Genomic DNA, 24808 nt, shown 5'->3' with positions numbered 1-24808 from the left:
AAAAGAATTACAAAATGAGAGGATTTGACTTGCCTGAAAAGATTTATAATAAAGCTATAATAGTTAACACACGTAAGAATGGGTCCAAGTATAGACACATAGACTGATGGAAGGAGAGAGTGAAAACAGACCCTTTCTTTCTTTTCTTTTTAATGTTTATTTATTTATTTTGAGAGAGAGAGGGCAGAGGAAGGGCAGGGAGTGAGAGGGAGAGAGAGGATCCCAAGCAGGCTCCGTGCTGTCAGCACAGAGCCACACGTGGGGCTAGAACTCACGAACTGTGAGATCATGAGCTGAACCCAAACCAAGAGTCAGATGCTTAACCCACTGAGCCACCCGGGAACCCAGAACAGACCCATTCTCATAGGAGCACTTGAATAAGACCAAGGAGGTGAATATTTCTGCATCAGTTGGTTATTTGTGTGGGGGAAACAAATGACACTTGATATCTACTTTCAATATTTCCTTTAGAACAGTCCTGCTGATTAGTGTAGCTTTTATTCTTCATTCAATGATCACTCACTACATGGCATTTTTCTCTAGTTTTCTTTGTAAAATCTGCATCTATCTGAAATTATCTCATTTGATTGCTTTTTAATATTCTACCTAGCTTCCACTACAATATAAAGTCCTTGAGAGTAAGAATCTTGTCCGTTCTACTCACTGTTGTACTTGGAGTATCTAGAACATTTCTTGGCACGATCATTAGCTTTCTATATAAAAAGCATTTCTAAATAAACGAATGTGTAAATCTGCCAGGGAAATTTGGAGTGAAAAGAGCAGGTAATCCGCTGATCCAGCATTTGAATGATGAGGAGGAGTTTACCTGGGAGAGTCTTGGATGAGGTAACGGTTTGCAACATATTCCAGATAAAGAGCGTGGTAAGGATGAAAGGTACGATGAATGTGTGAGAGCATCACTGGGGGATTTTCCAAGCAGGCCATTCCTCTGTGTAGCAAATGGAAATGTTAAAGAGTCATTTATTCAGTCACAAGTCTCAGATTACTTGTATTATTTTCTTTTCATTTGATAGATGAAAAACACTTGCTTCCACACTGAAATACCAGCCCAGGATTCTGAAGACTTCTCCATTTGCCCAACCCAACTCTCAGCCTTTTCCAGTTTGGGGTTGCATGAGCGGATGTTATTCGGCACTTATTTACATTACCTGGTATTATTTTTAAGTCAGTAGTTCTGCAAGTCAAGAGCATGCCACGGTCATCTCATTTTTTTTGTTTGTTTGTTTTTAAATATAGCTTCCTGGGCTCTCCTTCTGAAAGATTAAGCCAGAATGTCTGAGTAAGCTCACTAGCCAGCTCCCTAGATGTCTTAGTCTGGGCTGATACAACAAATTACTATCATAATTACTACAACATTAACCTAGAGTGAGTGGCTTAAACAACAAACATTTCTCACAGTTCTGGAATCTGAGAAGTCCAAGTTCAAGGTGTCAGCAGATTCAGTTTCCTGTGAAATCCACTTCCTGGGTTACAGGCCTGTGTTTTCTTTCTGTGTCCTCACTGGGTGGAAGGGGAGAGAGCTTTCTGAAGCCCCTTTCATAAGGGCACTGATCTCATTCATGAGAGCTCTACCTGCATGACCAAATCACCTTCGGTCCACCTCCTAACACCATTATTTTGGGGGTTAGGATTTCAACATACAAATGTCGGGGATTACATGTAGTCTATAACTTCAGGAATGCAGAGCAAGTGTGCTAACGACTAAATTCTCATCTAAATCCTGCTAACCAAAGTGTGGTCCACTCAAACCATTCACATCACCTGGGATCTTATTTGAAATTCTGAATCTCGGCCCCCACCCCACATGTACTCAATCAGAATCTGCTTTCGTAAGATCCTAGATGATTCATATGCACTTTTAAGTTTGAGAGGCATGCACCCATCTAAACCACTGTGCTCCTACACTTAAGGCGTCAGCATTACCCGGGAACTTGTTCGAATGCAAATTAGCTGACTGCACCCCAGTTCTGGGGGACCAGAACCCCTCTGGAGGTAGGCATAGTCATTTGTCTTAACAAACTCTTAACACTCAAGTTTGAGAAGCACTGGATTCGAGCCATTTTCCTGCTTTTAGCTGTGACCATTTTTAACTTTAAGCCATTTGCCGCCTGAGTTTTAGCACCACAATTCTATTTCTAACGTCAGTGGGAACCTAAGAGAGTTAGAGAAGGAGGAACCTGTAAAAATCTATGGTGATATGTATGTATGGAACAATATGCTGCACTTATGGCAATAAATAGAGGATTTCCTCTTTCCTCAAGCTGGAGACATATTGAAAGGACTCTCTAGTTGGGTGAACATACAAGCCATATGCTGGCAGGCCATAAAACTTGTTTAAAGACATATCCATGCTTTTTTCAATAGCTATTTTAGTAAAGGTTTTACTCCCACCTTGATGTCTAAATTTTAAGACGCCTCCACCTCTGAAAAAACATTTTTCAAAGATTGTCAGATTATAGCAGAGTGAACAGCTTCTTTAGTTTATTTAAGGACGCTGCCAGAGCATTGTCGGCTCCAGGTGTTTCTAAATATTATGGGTGGGGGGCTTCCCTCGCTTTTATAAACACAGCAAGGCAAAGCTTCCTATCTTTGTTCTTTAAATAAAAGCTCTCAAAACTACCTATTACTTCTCAATCAATTCCTGGGGTTTATGTCACAGCCTCTGGTAGCTGAAGGCTTAAATAGGATTGTTTTACAGATCCTCAGTCTTCTTCTTCAGACCCACTCCTTCATTTAAATACTAAAGCGTTATAAGTGCTTTGCCAAGTTCAGAGTCAATCTGCCATTCCCTTTCCCAAGGGGCCGCAAGAGAGAAATCGCAGGCGGGAACTCCAGGTGTTAAACCCTCTCGGGGCAGAGGCTGGAAGGAGGTTTAACCCCCGGCCAGAGCCGCGCCCCCGGACCACTACCCCCGAGCCTGCGCGCCCCGACCCCGGCGTTCGCCAGCCGGCTCCTTGGCCTCCGCACTTTTTCAGGCCCACCTCGAACCGCCCAGGGCCAGCAGGGGGCGGCCGGGCTCCGCGCGCCCCTGCGAGGAGGGGACGCCCCGGGAGAGGAAGTTCCCGGCTCCCGCCTGGCCGCCCGCCCAGAGCGCAGGCGGCGGAGGGAAGCGGCCTCCCCTCCGGATCCTCCCCCGCCGGCCAGTCCCCGGCCCTTTCCCCGCCCCGCTCGGCTGCCGCCGCGGCAGGTTCCGGGTCCTGTGACCCGTCGGGCGGTGGAGCGGGAGCAGGGCGGCCGGCTTCGGGACATTGCGACGGCCGACGGGGGCTCCGCGGGCGCGCGGGGAAGACGCGGCAGGGCGGCGACCCCGGCGCGGAGCCCGAGCTCGCGGGGGGCAGCCGGCCGGCTGGAGCGGGGCCGGGGGCGCTCATGGCGGGCGGGGCAGCCGGGGACCCGGTCCTGGGGACGGCGGCGGCCGCCGCGCCCGAGACTCGCGAGCATCTCTTCAAGGTGCTGGTCATCGGCGAGCTCGGCGTGGGCAAGACTAGCATCATCAAACGCTACGTCCACCAGCTCTTCTCCCAGCACTACCGGGCCACCATCGGGGTGGACTTCGCCCTCAAGGTCCTCAACTGGGACAGCCGGACGCTGGTGCGCCTGCAGCTATGGGACATCGCCGGTAAGTGGCGGGCTGCGGCCTCCGTCGAGAGCCGGCGGCTAACTCAGGTAGCCACACGGAAAGGGACGTGGCTGGGTGGACCCCAGTGGGATCACGACAACGGTAAGGGGCAGTAGTAGTTGAAGGGTTTAAAAGCAGGACAAGATCGAGAAATGCGTAAATAAATAACCCTGGTTAGATGCCTCTACTAAGTCTGCAGAAAACATCTCATTTTTAAGAGATGGAAAGGTGGCCCTCTCCACTCCAACATGCTCTCTCTCTTTCCCTCCCTCCCCTGACCAGAGGTGAAACAGCCATGGGGGCTTTTCCTGGAGTTTTAACTCTGAATGATGACAAGTTATAATACACGAGGAAGAGTGGGAGGAGGGCGGGGGGGGGGGGGGGGGGCAGGGGCCAGCTCCTCTCAACCAGCTTTAACATTTCACAGAGGACCACGGAAGTTGAATGATTGCCCCCAAGTGACCCTCCTAGATAGTGACACAACCAAGGCTAGCAACCAGGTGCCTTTTCAGAATGTTTTTCATCACCCACCTTGGATCTGAGACCCTTCTTTCTGAGTGAAATTCTATTCTTCAGGTAGGGTGATCTCCTAGGTGAGTCCTTAACAACCCCTGCACCCCGGGGAAGATTTGGGAAAGCTACTCTTGAATCCTGCCTCCCTCTTAAGCTAAGGCCTAACCCCACTCCTGGCCCTGCCCCACTCCACACCACAATAGATTGTTTCCCTGGCATTTGCTTTCAGTTGACAATTTGGGAGCATAATGCCCCTCTTTGAAGGGGGTGCATATTCTCCTTGCTCTAATTTATGAAAATTTGAGCTCTGTCTGGTGGGGTGGGTGGAGTGTGGGCATTTAAAAAGATGGTGACTTTTGGAAAGTTTAAATATGGAAGTGATAGCAAAAGTTACCCTGTTCAATCATTGCTGGTAAGAAGCTCAGTCGGCAATAGAGAATCTGGATGGGAGAGTGTTCAGAGCGAGAGACCATCCTTCACGCTACAGATGCATCAACTGTGGAAGGTATGGTCACCCAGCTGGCAAATGAGTGGGGGGGACACAGGTCTGTCTGCTAGGCAGTGTTTTTTTCACCAACAGCTTATTACATATGAAAAAGTATTGAAGAATTAACCTATGTATATTAACCTAAATACTCACTTATTCAAGAACAGACTTTTCTGCCTCAGATATACAAACAAATTTATGTATGTCAGTCCCTCACAGAAAGGAGGATAATCTGCCCTGGGCTCAGCTTTTTTTTTTTTTTTTTTTTTCTTTTTTCCCTTTTGGTTACAGAAAACCAAAAGTTCGTTTGAAAAGTCATCTTTTGAAGTCAGGCTTCTTTTGAAATACTTCCTGCTGTTTCACAGACACTTATGAATAGTAGTATTGCTTCTTGACAAAGTCATAAATTCTAAAGGTTGCCTTACCATGTGATAGTCATTCTGCAGGAATCTTCATTGTCGCTACAGATTTCCGTGAAGATTTTACACCCCTCACCTAGGAGGGTTGTTGACTTTGCCTTATTCTTCTTGTTAAATAATATCATATTTAGCTATTATGATTGGATTTCACTGCAGGTAAATGAAAGATTTTATTGGCACATTTGTGTTTTTAAGCTTCCAGCAAAAATGCTGGTATTTGGAGGCTTGGGAAAGCAAAGTCATGAGTAATTTTCTCCCTGGGTATCACCTCTTATTTTTTTGTCCAGCTGTAACAGACCTATGCAGCCAGGAAAGAGACATAATCAGTCTTGTCAGACTCTGGTACACATTGGCCTAGATGGAATGTGCTTGCATTTTTCCCTAAATGCAAAGGTTGAGCTGTGCCGGGACAGAAAGCAGAATTTTAAGATCTCTAAAAGGGATTCCTGGATGTTCAGTACCATTCAGCAAGTACACACGAGCTGTTAAAAAGATTAGGGGTAAATTAATGAGGTAGTTGAAAATTACTAGTCTCACCTTATAAATAAGATTTCCAGAGATGGAGTCTTAATATATAAGGAAGTTAACACAGAAATAATTTGGCTTTCACTTGGGGCTTAGGGAGCTACATCATTAACTATGTTTGCTTTGAATATTTGACCTCTTAGTGAATCCTAGCTCATACCATTTGAGTTAAGTGGTCATGATGTAATGAAGCAAACTGAAGGCCACTCCAAAAAGTTCCCCATGGCTAAACATATTTGCCTTATGTAGTTACAACATTGAATGATCTTTAATTGTGAAAGTTTAGAAATACTCCTTGATTGCAAAACAGTAGGTAGGGCTGGCCAGTTGATATGACTAACATAAGGTGTGGCCCTGTGACTAGTTTTTTACTGTTGTGTTAGAGATGAGAAAGATGGTCAAGGAATTTTGTTGGGTCTCTATACTTGGAAACTTTGGCAGGGGTAACAGGGAGGAGTTGGCCAAATGTTTTCCATAAATGTGGCCGGGCAGTTTAAGCTAAACTCTTCAGATTAGGAACTACAGTGATTCTTGGGTACAGGCCTTCCAAATGCTTTCTTATTGCATCAAATGAATGTAGCTACAAAATACCGATGCACCTCAATATAATTTTTGTGTTGGGCAACCGTCTCTTACCCCATACCTGTTTGAAGATGGCTCTTAACACAGGACTGAAATATATACTAAGACACTGAAGTCTTCAGTAAGCTTTTCAAAAAGTTTAATAAATACTACTAAATTAAGAGGTAGCAAGAGATGTCTCTGATCTTTTTGTTGTTGTTACATAAATGAACCCATTTATTATAGGCCAGCAATGTTTTAAATAGTGGTCTCTTGGGGCGCTTGGGTGGCTCAGTCAGTTAAGCATCAAACTCTTGGTTTCGTTCAGGTCATGATCTCATGGTTTGTGAGTTCAGGCCCTACCTGGGGCTCTGTGGAGCCTGCTTGGGATTCTCTCTCTCCCTCTCCCTGCCCCTCCCCTTGCTCCCCCTCAAAATAACTAAATAAACATTTTAAAAAAAAAGAAAGTAAAAACAAGTTTGTCCATTTAGAACTAATATAATTTAGTCTTCCCGTATTCACTGAAGTGATTGCTTTTGTAGGGGAGGCAAAACTTTATCTCTGCCTTCTTAGAGTTTTCAGCAGAGCCTGAAAATTAAAAAAAGAAAAAAAAAAAAAAAAGAAATCAATCCGAGACAGATTAACAGCAGAAATTTATGTCACCTAAGTTTTACCTGACACAGGAGTCCTCATAAGAAAATGAACACCCAAAGAAGTGACAAAACCTAAGTGCTTTTATACCAGGTTGAACAAAGGGAGGGAATTGTGGGAAAATAACTAAAATATATGGGGAGGCTAAAGGAAAATAAGAGTTATTTTGTATGGTCTGTTTATAGAGAATTCTCCCAACTTCAATTCCTGTCCGTGGTGATAGGAATGTTTCTTTCTTCCTGGTAGAGAGAGGACATCTCTCCTATGGGGGTTTTCTCGTCTGCTTTCAGGAAGAAAAAAGAGAGATTAGAGTACCTTTCGGGCACCTGCTCTTTTTAAAGTCCCTTTAGTTCAAATTAATCCTTATGCCAAAGTGGCATTTTCTGGGGGCCTGGTCTCTTCTGCCACGCTTCACTTTTTAGGATTAGTATTTCTGTATAAAAATCTGAGTAAAAATCTTCTGTTAAAAAAACTTTGGACCAACGAACCAATCAGGAACATTCTACTCTGAAGTTCATGTAAATAGTATTTACCAAAGTATAAAATGCATGGTTGGAAGACATTATCAATTACATAAACTATACTTAGATTCACTTTTTATTTTTTTTTTTTGATCCCCAGCCTAAATTAGAATGTTGATCCTGCTTTTCTTATCCCATTTTCCACAGTGGCAGTCACTGATCACTGTACCTCGTGGCCTCTTCTTGTCTTTCATAACTCTCCTTTAACCCTCATGAGCAAGAATCTTAAATATTATCTCCAGTGCTTTCTTGACCTTCAAAGTATCTATTAGTCAAAAATTATTAAAATTCAGTTTTTTTCTAAATATGCAGAAGAAGTGCTCTGAGGAATTAGTCTATAGTTATTTGTAGTCTCCCTCTTCAACACTGAATTTACAATGACTTTCCAATTACTTGATAACTCACTTAAAGGGATTTTTAAAATCTTCCTTATATCTGACTTCTGTACAGTCTTCCTGTCCTTAGCCTTGTACAGACTAAAATGCTGTGTTGAATTACAAACAAAACCTACTGTTCCATTTTACATGTCTTTTTAAAAAATTTATTTATTTTAAGAGAGAGAAAGAGAGGGAGGGGAGGAGAGAGAATCCCAAGCAGGCTCCCGGCTGCACGGAGCCCCGATATGGGGCTCTATCCCACGACCCTGGGATTGTCATGACCTGAGCTGAAATCAAGCGTCGGACACTCAACCCACTGAGTCACCTAGGTGCCCCCATTTTACGTCTTTAAATCTTCCTCAGTTTGTGAATCCTGAGACACTTTGGGTGCTCCAGTCTGGATTTTGTATCCCCAATTGCCCAGGCAGAATGGTCAGTGTAACAACATATTAACATATGCCTATTGCCCTTTTTTTTTTTTTTTTAATCTGTTACCATTTTCAGTTGCCTCAATTCGCCCACATAAACTGAAAAGTGCCCAGGTTAGTAGTAGAGGGAGTGGGACATTGATAAAAGTACTAAAGTTTGACTTTTCCCCCATTTTCCTAATCATTCTACTATTTGAGTTGAACTATATAGGCTTTTAGAGATCCCATAGTCTAAATACAGAGAAGTATAATAACTTGACCAAGGAAACACAGATAATTGATGGCACTATACAAAGACATGTCTTCTGATGCTGAAATATGAAAATAAGCTTTTAATTGTTCAGTGAATTTTTGGTTCACTGGTGTCAAAACACTCCAAAGAATGTCATCTGAGGGTCTAACAGACTCTTGCCTAAATTAGCAAATGTTCTGGTCATCCGTATAGTAGTGCACATGATTCATGTGTTAAACCCCTTTGCAATAATTATCATCTCTTTATATTATCAGTCCAGAATTTCCAGTTATTATACTCTTCTTAATTATAAAACACTGAACTTCCAATGTAGATACTCTTTGGTCGGCTCCATCATTTTTGGAGGGCATTTTGAAAGACTTTCCACACTGGACTTTCTGAAGATAACAAAGCTGTTTTATTGATATACGCTTGTAGAGCACACCTGGAAAAGCAAGGTAATAATTATAGATGTTTGCATGGTCTACTCTGTGATCTCACTGATTAAACCTACAAGCCATGCGTTATTTTTGAGAGGCAGTATTACTTTCAGATATATTATAGGAGAAATTTTATCCATTATGAATTTCTTTTCTTGACCTTCTGATTTTCTTAAGCTTCTGATATGGAAATTTCAGTGATTCATTCATATTCTATTTTAAAGTGTACCCAAGATTTTTGTTTTTATCAGGTATGGTAAGGCCAATACACCAGAAGATGATCACCATTGAAAAGATGGTTTGTTACTCATAGATCCCAAGAGGAGGGAGCATCCACCCCATGCAGGACCACATGGGGAAGCCCCAGGGTTGGTCAAGAGGCAGAAGGAGCAAGGGATAAGCATGGGCTAGAGCCTTTATTGTGGTTTTTGCAAGAAGGAATGGCCAAGGCAGTACAGGCAAGCAGAGCAAGCTTAGGATTGGTTAGTTTGACCTATTTCAGTGGGCGTTGGGCTATGGGGGTGGTCCCTATTTGTTTAGTACCTGGCCATGGGTGATTTAGGGCAGGAAGATAGTGACTTAGACTGCAGGAGCCTTAAAAATGCCTGAAAAAAGGGATGGTAAGGATTCCGAATTGGTTGGTTTGCCTATCCAAGATGTGCTTTCAGCAGGTTGTTTGCAGTCTCTCAGAACTAGCTAACTCTGGGAGAGGCAGGCTCTCTGCTGGTCCACAAGGCCCCAAGACATCAAAGAATTATAATATAGAAAAAAAAACCCATCATGAATACATACTTCTAGGCATTTGTTAGAAAAGACTGAGAGATAAAGTGCTGTTCCAAAGAAGAAAACTTTGAAGGCCTCAGATTTGTAGTTCAAGAACAGCATATCCTGAAACTAGTGATGATTTCACACTTAGTCAACACTTAAGAAGTAGAGAGTGGGCTGGGGCGCCTGCATGGCTTAGTTGGTTGAGCATCCGACTCTTGATTTTGGCTCAGGTCATGATCTCATGGCCCTGGGATTGAGTCCCATGTCAGGCTCCATGCTGAGCATGGTGCTTGCTTGGGATTCTCTCTCTCTCTCTCTCTCTCTCTCTCTCTCTCTCTCACTGTCTCTCTGTCTCTCAAAAATAAAAAAAAAAGGAGAGGGTAGGCTAAGTGAACAAGTTTAGGTTGTGTTTTGGTTGCAGAGATCTGGATGGTGAGAATAGTACAGACATAAATGATAGGGGTTGCAGATTTCTGCAAGATGAAGTAAAAATGCTTTAGAATTCTACTCAGTTGTATTTTCAAAAGTGCTTTTCTCACTTTTTGCAATCAAGGAAGCTAGAAACATGTAATTTCTTCAGTCTTGTTTTGAGAAAGATGAACCACATAAAAATAAATGGACAGTAGGGGTTAGTTTATGGATCTTTGTTGGTCTTTCTAGCTGACACATAGCCTTACATTCTCCTCTTCTGCCTTCTTTCCATTCACTTCTGTCCAGATATTTTCCTTAAGCATCCTCTGTAGTGACTTTTTTTGTTGCTTTTTGAAATTAAGCTAAATACATTGTTTTATTTTAGTGTGATTATATGGAGACTCCTCCATCAGGCTCACCTGCGGTGTTTAAAATGCAGATTCATTAGGATCAACTGTTTCGATAGATCTGCTTTCCTCTGACACCACTATGCATCGTGATTTTAACAAAGAGGTTAATTCTCTCACCTGGTAAGTCCATGGTTGGGCAGTCCACAGCTGCTGAGCAGAACCTTAAAGTCTCCATGGGCCAAAGCTGACACTGCATCACACAACCATTCCTTCGTCATATCGTCATATTCTTTGTCTTTGCGCTCTAGTCAAATATGCATGTCTTGCTGCAAGGGCAGCTGGGAAATCTAGGGCTTCACCCTAGATGACTAGCACTGTGTTCATTTTCTTCATTCTCATTGCCAAGATATCTAGTTACAATAAAGATTCCATCTTCTAGAGAAGGAAGTAACACACTTTTTTAAAAGAAAGCATTTAGAGTCCTTTGGAATATTCTGGAAATATGCCTACAGCAATATGGATAAAAGAGGCTGCCACTAGTATTGGGGTCACTAAAGCACTCAGCAGTGGGGCATTTCTCGTAGCTGCTGTGGTAAAGCCCTAAGAGACTATGAGAAAGGGATTACCTTGTGTAATAGGGCTCTGCTATCCTTAAAGAAAGTCACTGTAGGCTGATGGCACTGCCTTGGGTCTATTCGGAAGTATGGGACATGTGGAACAATGTGTCCTCCAGAAAGTATTTGGCTAAGAGATTGGACAGCACATCAGATAACAATCAACCTGGGCAATTTGAGTAATTCTGTCTCCCCGGGATTTTATTTTCTCATCTGTAAAATAGGAGAGGTTGGACTAGGTGATGTGAGGTGGCATCTGGCAGTTACAATGTTGTCCATTTAAGTGTTGGTCAGGAAGGCATGAAAGTGGTCCTTCCCCCCCCCCCCCCCCGCCCCCCATTAAGAAATGACTACAACACCAGTTAAGGAAGATGGTGTTGCTGATTCCCCGTCACACTCTTTGAGCTACTTCTACAGATCTCGTGACAGGAAGATCTCCCAGATCGTGCTGAATTTTTATATTGCCATAAGCTTTAACTCTACACACACACACACACACACACACACACACACACCATGAAACAAAACTCATGCATCTGTCTTTGTATTTAATAACTGCAGACTTCTCTACCCCATCCTCTCCTGTCCTATGATACAAGCCAGGGGCACTCAGCATAGTGGGAATTTCCTGCATTTTATTTATGCATTTGTGCATAATAGGATCGAGAACAATAAAATTTTCTTGGACTGAACTTAGAATGGTTGATTGACTACTTCCCAGGGAGCATTCTTTATATTTCTTGTCTAAAATTAAGGAAAAAAAAAAAAAGTCCAAGATTCTACAGAATTCCAGTGCAATTCTAACATAAATGTGAAAGTCTTCCCTGTTGTCAGGTTTGGTCCTTACCCCTTTTTTAAACTTAGAAAGGGCTAACTCCTGAAGTGTTGTGAAAGGTAAGTACTAGAATGCATCATTCCCATGAGAAAGACTCAGCACTGCTGGAGATTGTATCTAGAGATTAAATACCTGAATCTGTTTAGTCCCTTGATGGTGAGCCTGGCTCTGACTAGGGTGACTGCTGGTGGGTTTTGGGCATTGCTGCATGTACAGTATAGAGACAAAGGAATAAAGACAACTGATTTTCATCTCAGGTAAGCATTTGAATGGCATTTCTTGATAATGTGTCTTTCAGAACTACTAAGATTAGCTTACATACCTCAATGAAGAGCATCCCTTCGTTTGATACCATGATACACTTTTCATATCTCTGATGACACCTAACACCCTGTGGTGCAGTTTGTCTATTTCCTCAAATAGATTGTGAGCTCCTCAGGAGAGGAAATCATATTGATTGTTCCATGCTGTTCACCAGTATCTAGCACAGTGCCTGATACATGCAAGGAACTTAATGCACGTTTTTTAGTGGAGATCGAATCTAGACACGATTTGGGGGCTGTATTAGTCAGGATAGATTAGGTTATGTTGGAGTTCCAACCACATTAAAAACATCAATGGCTTAAAATAATTATTCCTCACTCTTTCTTCATGCCCGCGGTGAGGGCAGAGGTTGGGGCAGTGGTAGAGATGTGAAGGCATTTTTCATTGAAACTACCTGAAGACTCAGACTAATGGAGGCTCTACTATCTCATGATACTCTCCTCTCAAAATTGGGGTTCGAGCCTGCTGCAGCAGGACAGGGACACTGTCAGCCAAGTGATTCTGCTTAAAAGTGACACTTCTGTTCACCTTTCATTGGCCAAGACGAGTTCGTAGCCACTCCTGACTCAGTGGGGGCAGAAGAGTGTGATCCTTCACACACTTAGAAATGGAGGAGAATGGAATATTCATGAACATTAGTTTTGTTTTCCACTGTGGTTCTTTCTTTTAGACAATAACAAGAGAATAGATAAAATTACCCAAGGAGAAATAATAATGAAGTTACAGGATGCAGCTCTTACTCCAGTGGCAAACTTTATGTTATTTTCCGGTTTAACGACTGGAAGAACTTGATATATCTATGTATTTAAACCTTTGAAACCAAAATAGTTAAATCTAGGTTTTGCCTTGTTAGGTTTTTTGGGAGAACAACTCTCAATTTCATGTTAAGATTATTATTTTAAATGAATTCATTGTCTCTTTATTCCCTAATTAAAGATTTTTTTTTTAAGTTCATCTATTTTGAGAGAGAGAGAAGGAGAAAGAGAGAACCCAAGCAGGCTCCATACTGCCAGCGTGGAGCCCAATGTAGGACTCAATGTGGGATTAGAACTCACGAACTGTGAGATCATGACCTGAGCGAAAACCGAGTCAGACACTTAACTGAGCCACCCAGGCGCCCCTATTTTCTAATTAAATGTTACATATTTTAGAAATTTGTGCTTTTTAGGTTTTTTGACCAGTTCAAGAATATCTCTGAAGCACTAATGGATTACTTCAGAATTTTTCAGAATTACTTCAGAATTAAAAAGATAATGAACTCAGTAAAATAGGAAGTATATTTCACTATTCTGTTGGAAAGTAAGCACTTTCCCTAAATGCATGGCTTGGCCTTTTCATGCTGGATTATTTATATTTGATCCCCATTGCTGTCTGGATTCAGTGATTGAAGAATCTTTAGCAAATCATTATAACATTAAAGTTATCACACAGAAACCTAAAACATCAGAAAGAAGAGCTGGGAGGGCTTAGAAGATCCCTAAAATCCTCTAAAGACACATGACTTACTGAGGCCGACAGAGTTACTTGCCTAGGATTGCTTGACCTTTGGGTGCTTGGTATTTAAATTTTTTTTTAATGTTTATTCATTTTTTGAGGGACAGAGCATGAGCAAGAGAGGAGCAGAGAGAGAGGGAAACACAGAATCCAAAGCAGGCTCCAGACTCTGAGCTGTCAGCACAGACCCCAGTGTGGAGCTTGAACCTACAAACTGTGAGATCACGACCTGAGCCAAAGTTGGATGTTTACTTAACTGACTGAAGCGTCCCTGGGTGCTTGGTATTTTGATTCTCTAGTACATTTGTACTTTCCTCAAGTTCATTTTCCTCTGCCAACTGTTTTCACCACTACAGTTTACAGCATACAACTAGCTAATAGTTTAAGGTTTTGCTATGTTTAATTGTACCATTTTAAAAAGGATACTTAGGCTTTCATCATGTAATACATTTATTGAGCACTTAATACTAGCTAACATTTACACAGTGCTTACCATGAGCCTGACATTTTACTTTTTTGAACTTAAAGTATAATTTACATACACAGATCTTAAGTCCTTCATGAATTTTTATATACCAGTGTCAGTTCAAGGTATAGACTATCCCCTAACCCTCTAGAATAGAAGTAGCAAATACTTTAGGTTTTATGGGCCATTTACTCTTTGTTGCGACTACTCAACTCTGCCATTGTAGAATGAAAACCGATGAAGAAACCCATAAACGGATGAAGGTGATAGTATTCCAGTAAAACTTTATTTAGCGAGGTTTGACCATGAATTATAGTTTGTTGTACTCTGCCCTAAAAGACTCTCAGGCAGACATTCTGCATTAAACCTTCCCAGTGACCATCTGTAGGTATTATTTTTTTATAGCTTTATTGATACATAATCGACAATACAACAAACAGTACAATTTGATGTTTGACATGTAAACAGTAGTGAAACATCACTATGATCAAGATTGCAAAATTATTTCCGAACCTGTCTCGCTGCCTTGCCCAAGATAATCACTGATGGGCTTCCTCTTACTAAGTCACTATAGTTTTTATTTTTAAGGATTTGATATAAATGCATTCATATAGTATTACCTATTCCCTCTCTGGTCTAGTTTCTTTCACTTAGCTTAATTATTTTGAGATTCATCTATTTTGTTATTTTCATCCATAATCTATTCCTTTCCTTTCTGTTGTTATATTCCATTGTATGAATATACCATATTTTATTGATTACCATTTTCGACTATTAAAAATAAAGCACCTATGAGCATTCCTGAACATGACTTTGTGTAGACATGTGCTTCCATTTTGTTTGAGCAAATACCTAGGAGTAGAATGTGTTGGTTGTATGGTAGGTATATGTTTAAATTTTGAAGAAACTGTCAAATCGTTTCCCAAATGGATGTACTATTCTAGATTCTTATTCTTACCAGTAGTATGTAAGAGTTCTGATTGCTCCATTTCTTCACCAATACTTGGTAAAACCAGACTTTTTATTTTAGCCATTCTCATAGGCATGAAGGGGAAGCTGGTTATGATTTAAAAATTTATTTTTCTTTTTAATTTTTTAGAGAGAGCATGAGCAGAGACGAGGGGCAGGGAGAGAGAGACAGAGAAAATCTTAAGCAGACTATATGTTTAGCACCGAACCTGGTATGGGGCTCAATCCCACAACCCTGAGCTGAAATCAAGAGTCAGATGCTCAACCAACTGAGCCACCCAGGCACCCTAGTTGTGATTTAAATTTGCATTTCTCCAGTAATTAATGATGCTAGGCATCTTTTCCTTTGCTTGTCATTGTATGCATTCTTTGATAAAGCATCTGTTCCAGTCTTTTGCTTTATTAATTAGATTTTTTATCTTCTTACTCTGGAGTTTGGAGGGTATAAGTCCTTTACCAGATAGAGGGTTTGCATTTTTTTCTCCCAGTTTGTACTTTTCCTTTTCATTTGCTTAATAGCATAATTGACACTATTTTGAATTGCCATATAGTGTGGTTTTTAGAAAGCACACTCTGAGACTATCAGAGAGTTTTGAATACTAACCTTGGAACCTAGGGAACGTAACCTGATTATTTCTTTTTTTTCTTTTAAAGATTTTTTTTTAATGTTTATTTATTTTTGAGAGACAGAACGTGAGTGGGGGAGGAGCAGAGAGGGAGACACAGAATCCAAAGCAGGCTTCATCCAGGCTCTGAGCTGTCAGCACAGAGCCCGATGCGGGGCTCAAACTCATGAACCGTGAGATCACGACCTGAGCCAAGTCAGATGCTTAACCGACTGAGTCACCCAGGTGCGCCAGTAACCTGATATTTCTAATCCACAGGTCCATCTCGAAAATTCCTTGTCATATACATTTCTGATTTTCTTATATTTTATCAGAAAGTTTATGTGAATACAAATTTGTATATGACTTAGTATGATTGGTTGAAAGAAATCTTTTTAGGGATTTATAGATGATTCAGTAAACAAAGCAACACTCACTAAAGCTTAATCGTTCTTTATTACTTCTGGATTTCTATACTTTTACTAGTTTGGCACCCTACCCTCTTTTCTAAATTGAAGGGATAGTTCTAAAGAGTACTTTCTTCTAATATGAAATAATCATGTAATCTGGACTATCTTAATGAGGCTAATTTCCTTTTTTGCCATAGTCATTTTATATTTAATAATTAAATTTTATAAAAACAAAAATTGGTAGTATGTGTTCTCTAGTTAAAATTGAACTCAGAACCACTTTAATGCATCTACATAGTCTTTTTGCAGATTAGTGATATTGACTTTGTTCAGTTGGTATATCCTCTGTGAACATGCTGTGTGTAGTTATGAAGTATAAATTTAAGGAAAAGGTACAATGTTAATTTCTTATAATTGTCAGCATTGTGATCCAGTAACTATATAGTTGGCTGGGCAGATTTACATTACCAGTAAAATATAAATATGATAGTGGGGTTTCATATGTGACTGTTATAATAAAGTTCAGACATCTGAACTGTCATAGTACAACTTCAGGTAAGCCCATATGAGGAGTTACGACAAACCACAAATGAACTTCAGGTTTATCCATTTAAGCTTGCCTATTGTGTTCTTTTCCCATTATTTCATTAAGCAATATCTAACATTGTATGATGCTCTAGTAGAATTTGGAGGAGAAAGAAAATATTTTTTGTGGGCAGCTTTGCATTTGTTACTATCAATGAAATGTAGATAAAGTGTTTTTTCATCATATGTTTTAACAGGAAAGTGTCCTGTCAGCTTTGTTTTTATCATTGGTCAGAGTTTCACATCTTCGATTTACATTGATTGCCAGTCATATTTCCTTAGTACTCTAGTCAGTAACTCGACAGACGGAAGGTAAATGTCTTAGAAGTCAGGGTAACTGTAAGATAGTTCAGAATGGCTGGCAACAGGGGTGCATGGGACTCAGAAGACCTGGGTTCTAGTGCTGTCTTAGTTAGTCAGTGCCACTGTAATCCTGGCCAAGCAGCTCTTTGCGTGGTTTTTCATCTGTCAGATGAAGATAAGGGTCCTTCCTATGTCAAAGAACAGTGTGATACCAGACGGAAAGAGAACGCTTTGCAAAGTCCGTGTGGTATGCAAAGCAGTAGGATTTTCCCCAAACTATTGAACATGGTAAGTTATTTTAAAAGTATGGTATTTGAAGAACTCTGCAGTTGGTCCTTCTTTCAATCACACAGATAATTGTGCCACTTTTTGCTAGTAGGTTTGCACGCGTCTGCCTTCTTAGAAGACAGCAATCTTGCAAGCAGCGTCCAAAGCGGGTACAGCCTAGAGACAGGGACGAAAGATGAACTCCTTTATCTCTTATCCAGTCTTAGTCTTTTTGACTGCGTTTTACCCACCATACTTATCTTCTTCGTGCAAGCTTCATTTTCTTCTGTTCTGTCTCTTCTCCCCTCTGCTCCCGGCTTTCTTTTTCCCTTTAGTACCTTTCTCTTAGACTGGGGAAATGCAGGGGGAAATGCTGGGCTCTGTAGATTCAAGCACCGTCATCTGGGTGTTTATGGAGCATATGTTGTACATTCACAGAACACAATGCTAGTTAGTTCCGTACTGAGACCACACGATCGGCCACATGGTTCTGTGCATCCCACCAGTTTCTTTGCTATGGAATGGGAAACCTGTGTTTACAGCACTGTTCTAGAGTCAGAGGCCTTATATCTAAATATAGACTCAGTCTGAATTATGAGTTCTTAATCTCTTTTTATATTTACTTCTAGGGCAGGAGCGGTTTGGCAACATGACCCGAGTATACTACAAAGAAGCTGTTGGTGCTTTTGTAGTCTTTGATATATCGAGAGGTTCCACGTTTGAGGCCGTGTTAAAATGGAAAAGTGATCTGGATAGTAAAGTCCATCTTCCAAATGGCAGCCCTATTCCTGCTGTCCTCTTAGCTAATAAATGTGACCAGAAAAAGGATGGTGGCCAGAATCCTTCCCAGTTGGACCAGTTCTGCAAAGAACATGGTTTCACTGGATGGTTTGAAACCTCGGCAAAGGTGAGGTCTGCTTCGTGTTTGTATCTGCTCTGCTCTTAAGTCCTAAATCTGAACTATAGCTATAAAACATTTAGACAGGTTTATGTGAGTGGGTTTTGGGAGCCTAATAAAAAGCAAAACATAGCATGGATATGTAATAGTTTCCTTCAGTGGGCAGCAGAAATGCTTTCAAAATTGGCTAGTGGGGAGGTGACTAGAAGGGCAGGTTTTCCATCAGAGTAAAAATTAGCTGTTACTTAGAATAAAGAACAATGACATTCTCTGAGTTTGAGCCTTTAAATGGAGCACTTCTGCAACTGGAGTTTATGGGGGATTTAGGGATCTTGTCAAGCACAAAGATTTTTTAATTTTTACTGAAGGCTTGACAAAACATAGGGACAGAGATGACCCTGGCGAATATGTGGGTCACGTGCAGTACTAACAAAAATGGACCAGAAACTGTCAGAGCGACAATGTATTCAGGTGATGTTTGAAGAGTTTCAGATTAATTGTGTATGAAAGAATTTGAACAAGAGGCAAGCGTCAACATTTGTGACATGCTTCTTCATGAATAGTGGAGTGAGAATTCTTTCTTTCACCAATTATGGGATAAATATTTTTTGAAGAAAAACAAAAACACTTAAGTCGGCTGTTAACAATCGTACCAGTCTAGATACACAAGAGAGCAAAGGTGAAATTCACAGGCACAAAGTATTGGTGGGGAGAGAACTTGTTTATGCACATTGGGAATTTCACATTAGAGGTCAAATAACAACTGGACTTATATAAGAATGGTGAAATGTTTGAGAAATTCTCAATGACAAACAAAATCCGAAACCAGAAGACTGGCGTATCTTAACACAGTCTCAGCATTTGGAATGCCTTCTGTGGATTTCTTGCAGACGTTTTTTTGTTTTTTGTTTTTAAAAGAATTTTTCCTCTTAGGTAACAAATGTGACCAGATTTATCTACTGGTCTGAGTACCTGCTTACCACTAGGTTACTTTTAGCTTTACCAGAAACCCACCCTCATCGCAGAAGACCATTGGGTGCCACCGACAATCAGAATAATGAAAGGAAAGCTATTGAGTGATGTTGGGGTCATCGGCAGAACTAGTGTCTGCTGGAGGCAGAGGTTTTTACTCCTAAGCTAAAGGCTATCTGTTGAAAGAAAGACATTCCAGAATCTTAAAATTTCGTTTCATGAGTAAAAAGTAGCAGCAGAAGAAAGCTGCAGTGCAGGGGTGGGTGCGGCAAGAGCACTTAGCCAGGCAGGACAGAGGAAGTGGCAGAAGGGGGAGTCGGCTCCTGGAGGCCCTTGTCCTGGAACCTGTCCCCCTTCCTGCGGCGTGTCCATCGGGTAATTTGCTTTGTTTCCCAGCTTTGTTGGGAAATAATTAGTGGTATGTGTAATGTTTATTAGAGCATGAGATTTGTTGGAAGAGATGGCACGTATTACAGATAAAATTTCTTCTCTAAGTTTAATGTGAATTAATCACTCAGGTAATAAATCCAAATTTGTCCCCAGAGTCTAGATGGGAGATTCACAAATGATAGTGTCATGTGGCCTGCAGCTTGAGACTGTGCAAGTCATCAGCTTTGTTAAATTTATAGACAGCGTTACATGTGGAGGTGAGAAGGGACACACTGGTTAGCAGTAGAAGTGTCAGATAATGTTCTGTGCTTTCCTACAAATATATTAGCAACACCTTCTGCAGAATTTCCTTACTAGTAAACCAGGAATGGCCCAAGGGAATAACAGTAGCATAAAATTTAGGTTAAAAATTTTAGGCAAGCCTTAAAAGTACTGCCCACATGTCACTAATGTCTGTATTTCTGAGCCGGCCGGCGCTAACTTCACATCTGATTCCTGCTTGAATCCCAGTGATCTGAATTTTAATGGGAACACAGCCAAAAGACAGTTTTGAACTTGTGAACTTCATCTTTTCACCTTTATGACAAACAATGGATTTGTAGTATGAAAATGTGTGACTAATTACAATATGGGAATTTCTGTTCCTAGTCAATTGCTCCTAAATGCAGTTAGAGAGCGTTGTAGTTCTTTGGGATAATGGGAAGGGTGGGGGCCAAGTGACATTTAGACATTTGGAGATCAGTACTTTAATTAAAGAAAACTTGTGTTGATGCTGGAAAAGATACCTGAATAAATAGCACAGGTCTTACAGGTTTCTCACTGTCTGAGAAAATTATAGCAAATAAGGAAGAAAACTGGAATGAACCTCATGTTGTTAGACTGAAATTGGAGAGATCAGTATGAACTTAATGTTTCATATGTACATATAAATATATATATATATATGTTTGTGTATATATGTGTTTGTATATATACACATTTGCATAAACAGAGAGATAAATGTAGAAATAGATGTCTACAGGTCTGTGGATGCATATATATATATATATATATATACATATATATACGTATATATATATATACGTATATATATATACGTATATATATATACGTATATATATACGTATATATATATATATATATATATGTATATATATATATATATACACCTCTTTATTACCTCTCTCTGCTCAGAGGGCTTAGGAGCAGTGATACCACAGATCCAGTGAGCTTACTGTTCCCCAGAATTTGTTTTTTAAATACTGTTCTCCTGTAAAAAGAACAGGGGTTTTGTGGAGAAATGATTGATTCCAGGACTAGTGGGACAAATAAAGATGCGCCAGAGATATTTTGCGGAGCCAGAAACTAAGGGAGCACAAAATGATGAGACGTGTCAAAAAGAAACAGAACCGTACTTACAGAAGCTCCAAAAATGTAACACAGTTTGAGGAATGAAGTAAATAACTATTGTAATGGATCTAATCTGTGGAATAAAATAATAATCCATGACATGAATAAACCAATTAATAAGTAAGGGAGAAGAGAAAACTTTTCCTGACGGTAGAATTCTAACTAATATATGTAGAAGGAATGATGGAAATAGAAAGTCACCTTTAATCACCATGGTAGTAAATGTTTCAGGGAGAAATTAATTAATGGTAAAGTTAATGGGTAAAACTGGTAAAAAAAAAACACAAAAAACCAGGTGATTTATATATTGGAACTTACTAAGGGCAAAGGATAAATAGTAATTGTTCAGTGGAGAAGCCTGGCAGACGTGACTCTAAGCAAGTGCCTCCTGTACACTGAGAAGGACACATCCCTTCTTCTGCCAATAATGCATAACTTGAGTTTAATGATACGAAACACCAAACAAGCCCAGACTAAGGGATATTTTCTGGCCAGTACTCTACAAGAGTGTCAAAGTCGTGGAAGGGAAGGTGACTGAAAAACTGTCCCAGGTTAGAGGAGACCAAGGAGACATGAGCACGAAATACAGCTGGTCACCTGGATGGCAAATAGGACATTGGGACGATGGTAAAATTTGAATAAGGCTCATAATTAATGCCCACACTATTATCTAATTTCCTGGTTTTATCTGAAAATCTGGATTTCCAAGCTGTTAATATTTTAGGAAGATGAGTGAAGGGTATGTATGAATTTTTACTATTTTTGCAATGGTTTTGTAAACCTGAAATTATTTAAAAATGAAGTTAAGTAGTTAAATAAAATAAGCCCAGATTTTGCTCTGTGTTGTTACTCGTGTAGTGAGTGACAGCTAATAAATCTGTCTCACAAATGTTGTGATAGCTTGTGACTCATTAGAATATTTTTAATGGCCGTTGCACCCACCACATTGTTTCAGGTTAATTTACACATGACAATTAAAAGTAATAATCTGCACTCAGAGATGGGGGACGACATAATGCGTTTATTTTAATGTGGTATGAGCCCGTTGACATTCTTCTTTATAATGTGTCCTGAACAATTGACTTAGATGTTCTAGGGTGGAAGGTTTTCATCTTAGTGCCTTCATTTATGTGAGTGGGAACCCATTGTGGGAATGAAGATTCCTTTTCAACCATTGAGATAGTTCATTGAATCTCAGCGGCAAGAAGTTTGAAACAGGAGCATCAGAAAGGGCGATGATTTGTGAAAAGAAAAGAGTTCCCTAGCCACATTATACTCAATGGCATTAAACTCTTAGGGTTTAACCCTTTAGTACGGGAGAAGAAGACGGTAGCTCGTGTGTTATAATGTCCCCTCTGACAAACTCGGCCAGTCCCGTTAATACTCTTAATGCTTACCTCCAAGCATTAATCTGAAGAATTCATTGTGTTCGTCATTTCTGCATTACAGGATAATATAAACATAGATGAAGCCGCCCGGTTCCTAGTGGAAAATATTCTCACAAACCACCAAAGCTTTCCTAGTGAAGAAAACAACGAGGACAAAATTAAACTGGATCAGGAGACCTTGAGAGCAGAGGGCAAGTCCCAGTGTTGCTGACATGGCTTCTGCTTCTGGCCTGTGTGCAGAGTGCAGCCTGACCGGTCTGGATCCAAGCCCGAGAATGGATAAGGGGGCGGCTGTGCTGCTCTGTGAGTCTTCACAGGGCTGCACTTCAGACGAATGCTCCAGTTTTTCTTCAGGTTGTGTAGATCTTTCTCCTTGTACAGAGTGGCCGTGGTGGCACCCCCAGGGAGCCTACGCTGACACGGGGCGTGTGGTAAAGTGGTTCTGCCCGCGACCCCACACTTTAACGCAGGCACACTTAGGCCTCTGGGGTGGTCACCGTGAATTCAGGATAATGTTTACGTCCTCTTTAACATTTTTTAAAAATGATGGTCCTCAGGATTTGGTAAGATTTTCAAGTTGTGCCTTTTAGTGGAAGCACTGGGATGGTCATGAAACCTGACCTGAGGTCTTCCAGTAATTTTATGGGCCTGTGTTTTTATCTCCACATTACGTTCTCTCCAGGGAGGCTGTCATCTCTGTTAGTCACAGAAGGCTGTTTTGCAGTTCTTTTCCTACTTAAAACTTTGATCCTTCTATAAAGTTGTTATCATCACACGTTATGTCATTAGTCCTGGCCAGCGTGGTGTGCCCTTGCTAACAACGCAGGTGCACTGGTGTCCTGGCTTCTGGTTGCTGCCAGTTGGAAACAATCTAAATGAACATTCCTGCTTTCCTCTTCCTCCCGTGTGTTTGTTTTTGTACCTGAGAGCCTGGCTGCTATTGCTGTTGGAGTTCTCTCTAACTGGAGCTAGTCTTTTCAAATCTGTATTAGTAACGGTAACAGAGAAGCTACTTGAAAGCATATACAATTAAATCTGAGATTCTCTAAGTATGAATTGTGAAGGAAACTAGGTCATGCGTAGTTTGTATGTAAAGTTTTGGACATTTAAAGTAAAACACATGCGAAACTTAGGACAGCCTCGTGATATTTGTATTACCATTTAACCCAGTTAAGGAAAAGAATAAATATTTTGGCTGAAACCTCTTTTGTTTTTCTTTAACTAATGTGGTTCTAGAAAGGTAAATGGGGTATACTTTTCTGCCTTAGAAAACTTCGTGTCTGCTCACATTTTCCTGTTGTTTTTAAGGGAGTTGATACCTTCTGAAAGGTCCAACTTATTTTTCAAAGGAATTTTAAAGGTGTTTGTGCCATAATCCAATGCTAATGCAAATGAGGCATTGACCAAATTGTCTTATACATTATTATGAACATGGGATAGGAAAAGATCCATGTATTTATTGAGAGCAGGAAATAAAAAAATAGCAAGAATTGCCTTTGCTCTGACAGGTGTATTCTGGGAATAAATAGTTGACATGGGCCATAAAACATAGTTTGCTCTTCTCATTAAGTCTAAGTTTTGCTTAGGAATCACAAAGGTGTCTATATGTTCTGCACTTAAGTCAATAAGCTCTTTGATCTTTTGGGACATGTATTCTATATAGAATCAGATTTTCCAAAGTTAAGGAATATAAAGAACACCCTTATTTAAATATTACTTCTCATATAGTTAATACAGTCCCTCTTAATTTTTAAAAAGGCATTGCATTAAATCTTTCTAAGAAACCTATGTGTCTAAAATGTTTAATTTTTTTTTTTAACGTTTATTTATTTTTGAGACAGAGAGAGAGCATGAACGGGGGAGGGCCAGAGAGAGAGGGAGACACAGAATCGGAAACAGGCTCCAGGCTCTGAGCAGTCAGCACAGAGCCCGACTCGGGGCTCGAACTCACGGACCGCGAGATCGTGACCTGAGCCGAAGTCCGACGCTCAACCGGCTGAGCCACCCAGGAGCCCCGTGTCTAAAATGTTTAAACCTATACTCTGTACTCTAAAATGTTTTCTGGTCTCAATACAAAGTACAACTTCTTAATTTTTCTTTAATTCCAAAGTCCAATAATGTAAGTAGTATGAAAAGTTGGTGCCAGACCTAAACATTAGAAATATAAAGCTCACGGGGCACCTGGGTGGCTCAGTCCTTTAAGCGTCCAACTTTGGCTCAGGTCATGATCTTGCGGTTTGTGAGTTCCAGCCCCGGGTCGGGCTCTGTGCTGACAGCTCAGAGCCTGGAGCCTGCTTTGGATTCTGTGTCTCCTCCTCTCTCTGCCCCTCCCCTGTTCATGCTCTGTCTCTCTCTGTCTCTAAATAATAAATAAACGTTAAAAAAAAAAAAAAAGAAATGTGAAACTCATTCTGGATGATGGCTGAAAGCAACAAGTCTTGGAATTTTCTTTTTTTACATATTGATTTTCATTTGTATAAGGTATTCATCCTGTTTAAATTGAGCAGTGGATTGAAAATCAGGAGTATTGGGCTTTCTTTGTCGTATTTGTTTTC

At 40.5% G+C, this 24808-nt stretch overlaps 1 protein-coding gene across 2 annotated transcripts; it reads left to right on the top strand.

The window, feature by feature from the left end:
- The first annotated feature begins 3390 nt into the window (after nucleotides 1-3390).
- RAB32 (RAB32, member RAS oncogene family) lies at nucleotides 3391-23454 on the top strand. Of its 2 annotated transcripts, none has more exons than XM_027056690.2 (3): nucleotides 3391-3640; nucleotides 17825-18102; nucleotides 22315-23454. In XM_027056690.2, the coding sequence occupies exons 1-3, from the start codon at nucleotides 3391-3393 to the stop codon at nucleotides 22462-22464; spliced, it is 678 nt and encodes a 225-aa protein (XP_026912491.1). In that variant the 3' UTR covers nucleotides 22465-23454. The 2 variants fall into 2 exon arrangements, with proteins under 2 accessions (XP_026912491.1, XP_053078105.1); XM_053222130.1 differs by having other exon boundaries at nucleotides 3391-3742.
- The last annotated feature ends 1354 nt before the right edge of the window (nucleotides 23455-24808 follow it).

This window comes from Acinonyx jubatus, chromosome B2 (assembly GCF_027475565.1).
Source record: "Acinonyx jubatus isolate Ajub_Pintada_27869175 chromosome B2, VMU_Ajub_asm_v1.0, whole genome shotgun sequence".
In the NCBI taxonomy this organism is placed as follows: Eukaryota; Metazoa; Chordata; class Mammalia; order Carnivora; family Felidae; genus Acinonyx; species Acinonyx jubatus.
Note: the sequence above shows the minus strand (reverse complement) of the source record. Positions and strands in the feature narration are given on the sequence as shown.